The sequence below is a fragment of the Coregonus clupeaformis genome, unplaced genomic scaffold, assembly GCF_020615455.1.
Source record: "Coregonus clupeaformis isolate EN_2021a unplaced genomic scaffold, ASM2061545v1 scaf1102, whole genome shotgun sequence".
NCBI lineage: Eukaryota > Metazoa > Chordata > Actinopteri > Salmoniformes > Salmonidae > Coregonus > Coregonus clupeaformis.
The window spans coordinates 65,589-72,500 of NW_025534556.1; the positions used below are offsets into that span (position 1 = coordinate 65,589).

The 6,912-nt window shown below is 48.2% G+C and overlaps 1 protein-coding gene across 1 annotated transcript in view; it reads right to left on the reverse strand.

The window, feature by feature from the left end:
* LOC121567691 (cyclin-dependent kinase-like 1) overlaps window positions 1-4,893 on the reverse strand; it is a 39,501-nt gene extending 34,608 nt beyond the window's left edge. The window contains exons 1-2 of the mRNA XM_041877906.2: window positions 4,100-4,893; window positions 3,683-3,871 (exon numbers count right to left, since the gene is read on the reverse strand). Of these exons, the coding sequence (XP_041733840.1) occupies window positions 3,683-3,850 (168 nt within the window). The 5' untranslated portion in view covers window positions 3,851-3,871; window positions 4,100-4,893. The remainder of the gene's footprint in view (window positions 1-3,682; window positions 3,872-4,099) is intronic.
* Between the last annotated feature and the right edge of the window lie 2,019 nt (window positions 4,894-6,912).

The window sequence follows — 6,912 nt, forward strand, 5'->3', positions numbered from 1 at the left end:
GGGTGGTGAGAGGGTGGTGAGGGGGGTGGTGAGAGGGTGGTGAGGGGGTGGTGAGAGGGTGGTGAGGGGGTGGTGAGAGGGTGGTGAGAGGGTGGTGAGGGGGGTGGTGAGAGGGTGGTGAGAGGGTGGTGGGGGGGGTGGTGAGAGGGTGGTGAGGGGGGTGGTGAGGGGGTGGTGAGAGGGTGGTGAGGGGGGTGGTGAGAGGGTAGTGAGGGGGTGGTGAGGGGAGGGGGGTGGTGAGAGGGTGGTGAGGGGGTGGTGAGGGGGTGGTGAGAGGGTGGTGAGAGTGTGGTGAGGGGGGGTGGTGAGAGGGTGGTGAGAGGGTGGTGAGAGGGTGGTGAGGGGGGTGGTGAGAGGGTAGTGAGGGGGGTGGTGAGGGGATGGTGAGGGGGTGGTGAGGGGGCGGTGAGAGGGTGGTGAGGGGGTGGTGAGAGGGTGGTGAGAGGGTGGTGAGGGGGGTGGTGAGAGGGTGGTGAGAGGGTGGTGAGGGGTGGTGAGAGGTTGGTGAGAGGGTGGTGAGGGGGTGGTGAGAGGGTGGTGAGAGGGTGGTGAGGGGGGTGGTGAGAGGGTGGTGAGAGGTGGTGAGGGGGTGGTGAGAGGGTGGTGAGGGGGTGGTGAGGGGTGGTGAGAGGGTGGTGAGAGGGTGGTGAGGGGGTGGTGAGAGGGTGGTGAGAGGGTGGTGAGGGGGGTGGTGAGAGGGTGGTGAGGGGGGTGGTGAGAGGGTGGTGAGGGGTGGTGAGGGGGTGGTGAGAGGGTGGTGAGGGGGTGGTGAGAGGGTGGTGAGGGGGTGGTGAGAGGGTGGTGAGGGGGTGGTGAGAGGGTGGTGAGAGGGTGGTGAGGGGGGTGGTGAGAGGGTGGTAAGAGGGTGGTGAGGGGGGTGGTGAGGGGGTGGTGAGGGGGTGGTGAGAGGGTGGTGAGGGGGGTGGTGAGAGGGTGGTGAGGGGGGTGGTGAGGGGAGGGGGGTGGTGAGAGGGTGGTGAGGGGTGGTGAGGGGGTGGTGAGAGGGTGGTGAGAGTGTGGTGAGGGGGTGGTGAGAGGGTGGTGAGAGGGGTGGTGAGAGGGTGGTGAGGGGGGTGGTGAGAGGGTAGTGAGGGGGTGGTGAGGGGATGGTGAGGGGGGTGGTGAGAGGGTGGTGAGGGGGTGGTGAGAGGGTGGTGAGAGGGGGTGATGGGGTGGTGAGAGGGTGGTGAGGGGGTGGTGAGAGGGTGGTGAGAGGGGGTGGTGAGAGGGTGGTGAGAGGGTGGTGAGAGGGTGGTGAGGGGGTGGTGAGAGGGTAGTGAGGGGGTGGTGAGGGGATGGTGAGGGGGTGGTGAGAGGGTGGTGAGGGGGGTGGTGAGAGGGTGGTGAGAGGGGGTGATGGGGGTGGTGAGAGGGTGGTGAGGGGGTGGTGAGAGGGTGGTGAGGGGGTGGTGAGAGGGTGGTGTGTGTGTGTTTATGTGACCGAGTGAGTGTGTGTGTGTGTGTGTGTGTGTGTGTGTGTGTGTGTGTGTGTGTGTGTGTGTGTGTGTGTGTGTGTGTGTGTACGAGCCTGAGCTGTGTTCGAATACCCATACTAACATACTGTATACTACATACTTAATGAGTATATACTACATACTATTAGTTCATTTTAGTATACTGTAAACGAACGATATCCTTTCAGTTGAGCATACTAGCGCTTCCCCTATCTACTGGAAGTTGATGCTGTTGCTATGCGGAGTAGATAGCCAGAATTAACTATGTCCATTGAGAACGCACAACGACTATACCACTTAGCTAAGAATGACGTGAATAATCAATCAATAAACGTTGGGTAGTTAGTTAGATAGCATATAGTTATTATACTGCCTGGCAAGTTCTATGTATTAGTAGCCAGCTAACGTTAGGTATCTAGCTAACATTCTGGTACATACTGCTGTAATGATATGCTATGCGGTTCGTAAGGATAGCGTAGCTAACAAATTGTCAGCCAACATAATGTGTAATTTATTTGAAAAGTCATTACTTTATTACATTGCTCAACATTTTGTTAACATTTGTCATAATTAGTTAAAGCAATGAATTTGTATCTGCTCTCGTCGGACTTCGGCTAAATATTTCCTGCCATTTTCTTCAAATGTGAAAGACCACGCCCATCTTCTGAAGAATTGCATTATGGGCCCTTAAAGCACGGAAATAGTGTCCACTGCTTGTATACTTCGTATTTTGGCAAATTTAGTATGACATCCGGGAACTTTTGGCAAACTAATTACACTACCGGTCAAAAGTTTTAGAACTTCTACTCATTCAAGGGTTTTTCTTTATTTTTTACAATTTTCTACATTGTAGAATAATAGTGAAGACATCAAAATTATGAAATAACACATATGGAATCATGTAGTAACCAAAAAGCGCTATGACGAAACTGACTCTCATGAGGACCGCCATAGGAATGGAAGACCCAAAGTTACCTCTGCTGCAGAGGATAAGTTCATTAGAGTTACCAGCCTCAGAAATTGCAGCCCAAATAAATGCTTCACAGAGTTCAAGTAACAGACACATCTCAACATCAACTGTTCAGAGTAGACTGTGTGAATCAAAGTCAAATTGCTGCAAAGAAACCACTACTAAGGTCCTCTGTAGCTCAATTGGTAGAGCATGGTGCTTGTAATGCCAGGGTAGTGGGTTCGATCCCCGGGACCACCCATACGTAAAAATTTATGCACAAATAACTGTAAGTCGCTTTTGGATAAAAGCGTCTGCTAAATGGCATATTATTATATTATTATTATTAAAGGACACCAATAAGAAGAAGAGACTTGCGTGGGCCAAGAAACACAAGCAATGGACATTAGACCAGTGGAAATGTATCCTTTGGTCTGGAGTCCAAATTGAAGATTTTTGGTTCCAACCGCCGTGTCTTTGTGAGACGCGGTGTGGGTGAACGGATGATCTCCGCATGTGCATTTCCCACCGTAAAGCATGGAGGATGAGGTGTGATGGTTTGGGGGTGCTTTGCTGGTGACACTGTGATTTATTTAGAATTCAAGGCACACTTAACCAGCATGGCTACCACAGCATTCTGCAGTGATACACCATCCCATCTGGTTTGGGCTTAGTGGGACTATCATTTGTTTTTCAACAGGACAATGACCTAACACACCTCCAGGCTGTGTAAGGGCTATTTTACCAAGAAGGAGAGTGTTGGAGTGCTGCATCAGATGACCTGGCCTCCACAATCCCCCGACCTCAATCAAATTGAGATGGTTTGGGATGAGTCAGACCGCAGAGTGAAGGAAAAGCAGCCAACAAGTGCTCAGCATATGTGGGAACTCCTTCAAGACTGTTGGAAAAGCATTCCAGGTGAAGCTGGTTGAGAGAATGCCAAGAGTGTGCAAAGCTGTCCTCAAGACAAAGGGTGGCTATTTGAAGAATCTTAAATATAACATGTATTTTTATTTGTTGAACACTTTTTGGGATACTACATGATTCCATATGTGTTATTTCATAGTTTTGATGTCTTCACTATTATTCGACAATGTAGAAAATAGTAAAAATAAAGAAAAACCCTTGAATGAGTAGGTGTTCTAAAACTTTTGACTGGTAGTGTATATCCATACTATGACCAATAAGCATACTACAAACTCAATTTACATCAGAAATAGTAAGGTTAGGGCAGTTAGTATGAGTATTCGAACACAGCTCTGGTGTTTATTTCTCCTACTTTCAGCATGCGAATCTCCCTCAGTGCTATCTTCTTGATGACTGGGTCATCCTCTGATTCAACAAACTTCTTGATGGCGACTACCTGTCCGGACTCTCTGTGTCTGCATTTAAACACCACACCGTATGAACCCTCTCCAATCTTGGCCAGCTTTTCATATTTTTCCATCAGACAGGTGACGAACGTGACCTGTCACACACAAAACACTTTTAACATTCACTTTTTTTTCCCGCTTTGATGATTTGTTGTCATCATACTATACATACTATATAGGCAGGGACTTTTTAACTGATATTCAAAATATGTTGCCTTCAGATCTGTCTTTCACTGAGGCCCTACGAGAGGAACTACGCTACTTTCGAGATTTTATTTCAGAGAAATGTACATCCTACTCACTACATCACTGTATCTACTCACTGCTGTCTGTGTTGATTCAGAGCGCTGTCATTAAGGGGATGTGCCAAAGGGTCTTCAGACCAATTATATGTCCATCCCCGGGCATATGATCGCACCCATGAAGTCTTTAGGCGCAGGTAAGTATTTCCGCGTCACTGCTTTCAACTTCATTTAAATGATAGGCTAACTTCGATTGACGTTGTTCATGCGCGGGTCACTCCGGTAGACCGATTTATTCCACAAAGCGGTTCTCGTTTCCTCCTCGTTGGGACTAACGCTGGGCGGTTGCCAACAACGGTTCCTTGGTTACCCGGTAACTTGTCATTCCCGTTTAGCTAAACGGTCTATAATATCCTGCTCTTGGTCTGTAGCCTCCGTTCTGTAATCATATTATGTTCTTGTTGTTCTATTTATATGCGCAAAAATAGCCTACACTTATTGGTCCTGCTCGCTTCCCGTATATCCATGGAAACGCGTCTGAGAGGTGATCCCCTGGTTAATTCAAGACACAGTAAGATATCTATGTAACCTGTGAATGAGTTACACATGGTGCCTATAACATAGCTTTTGTGCTTGGTTGCTTTGCGTAAATGGCGTAATGTCCAATATTGATGTGAAATAATACATAATTTTAAATGAATTAATTATAAGCTATATATTGCAACATCTACAATAGGCCTAGCCTCCATCATCACTACACCATGCAAGTTCCATTCCCTGCTATAGCATATAAAATACATAATGAACTGGGAACAACTACAATCAAACTGAACAAAAATATAAATGCAACATGTAAAGTGTTGGTCCCATGTTTCATGAGCTGAAATGGGGCGGCAGGTAGCTTAGTGGTTAAGAGCGTTGTGCCAGTAACCGAAAGGTCGCTGGTTCTAATCCCCGAGCCGACTAGGTGAAAAATCTGTCGATGTGCCCTTGAGCAAGGCGCTTAACCCTAATTGCTCCTGTAAGTCGCTCTGGATAAGAGCGTCTGCTAAATGACTAAAATGTAAATGAAGTAAAAGATCCCAGAAATGTTCCATACGCACAAAAAGCTTATTTCTCTCAAATGTTGTGCACAAATTTGTTTACATCCCCTTTAGTGAGCATTTTTCGTTTGCCAAGATAATCCATCCACCTGACAGGTGTGGCATATCAAGAAGCTGATTAAACAGCATGATCATTACACAGGTGCACCTTGTGCTGGGGACAATAAAAGGCCACTCTAAAATGTGCAGTTGTGTCACACAACACAATGCCACAAATGTCTCAAGTTTTGAGGGAGCATGCAATTGGCATGCTGACTGCAGGAATGTCCACCAGAGCAATTGCCAGATAATTTCATATTAATTTCTCTACCATAAGCCGCCTCCAACGTCGTTTTAGAGAATTTGGCAGTACATCCAACTGGCCTCACAACCGCAGACCACGTGTAACCACACCAGACCAGGACCTCCACATCCGGCTTCTTCACCTGTGGGATTGTCTGAGACCAGCCACCCAGACAGCTGATGTAACTGAGGAGTATTTCTGTCTGTAATAAAGCCCTTTTGTGGGGAAAAATTCATTCTGATTGGCTGGGCCTGGCTCCCCAATGGGTGGGCCTGGCACCCAACTGGGTGGGCCTATGCCCTCCCAAGCCCACCCATGGCTGCGCCCCACAGTCATGTAAAATGCACAGTCATGTAAAATCCTCAGATTAGGGCCTAATTTATTTATTTAAATTGACTGATTTCCTTACATTAACTGTTGCGTTTATACTTTTGTTCAGTTTACTTTTGAGAAAGGTATTTATTGTGTTAAATCTGACTGTATATTGTAGAGAAGACAGTTATGAGATGATAGTTTAACGTTCATACTCCTGTAGCTCAGTTGGTAGAGCATGGTGCTTGCAACACCAGGGTTGTGGGTTTGATTCCCACGGGGGGCCAGTATGAAAAATGTATGCACTCACTAACTGTAAAGTCGCTCTGGATAAGAGCGTCTGCTAAATGACTAAAATGTATATTGTTAGAAGCCAGGGGCTGCCAGGCATAGCATAGTCTGTTTGGGGCTGTGGTTGGATTGTGCTTTGGAGCAGGCCTAAGCCAGCCAACACCACAACAGCTTGCTGATTCTTCCTCTACTTGGCATGGTGCAGTATGTTGGTTTTCTGTGGTCCAACATTTTTAAAAAGCAGAAACAAACAAAGTCAACTCGTGATGAATGATGCTGTCACCTGACAAGGGGCCCTAACCCCCTGACCACAGAGTCAACATGTAAACATGGATCTACAACACAGCAATCAACAGCATGCTGAAAGCCAGTGATAGGGCCCCAGTCACACTGCAGTGGGAAGATGATTTACAGACTAGCTGTCCTGACAGATGTTTTCCTCTCCCATGGCTGTCACGTCTGTGTGTCTGAGACCGGATAATGACTGTTCCAAACTGCCGTTAGCTGGAGATGTTGTGAAGGCACTGACGTTAGGATTCAGGGTTAGCCGACCACAGCTCGCTGGCCTGTCACAGGACAACATTTGTTAGTTGAAGATAGGAGCCCCAGTGCCAGTCCTGTTTCAAGGCCCTGGTGGAGGAGGAAGTTGGGAAAGAGACTGAGAAGAAAAAGGACTTCTAGACCACAGAGCTGAAACAGGACTGGCCCTGGGGCCCCGTCAGTCTGGACCACAGAGCTGAAACAGGACTGGCCCTGGAGCCCCGTCAGTCTAGACCACAGAGCTGAAACAGGACTGGCCCTGGGGCCCCGTCAGTCTGGACCACAGAGATGAAACAGGACTGGCCCTGGGGCCCCGTCAGTCTGGACCACAGAGCTGAAACAGGACTGGCCCTGGGGCCCCGTCA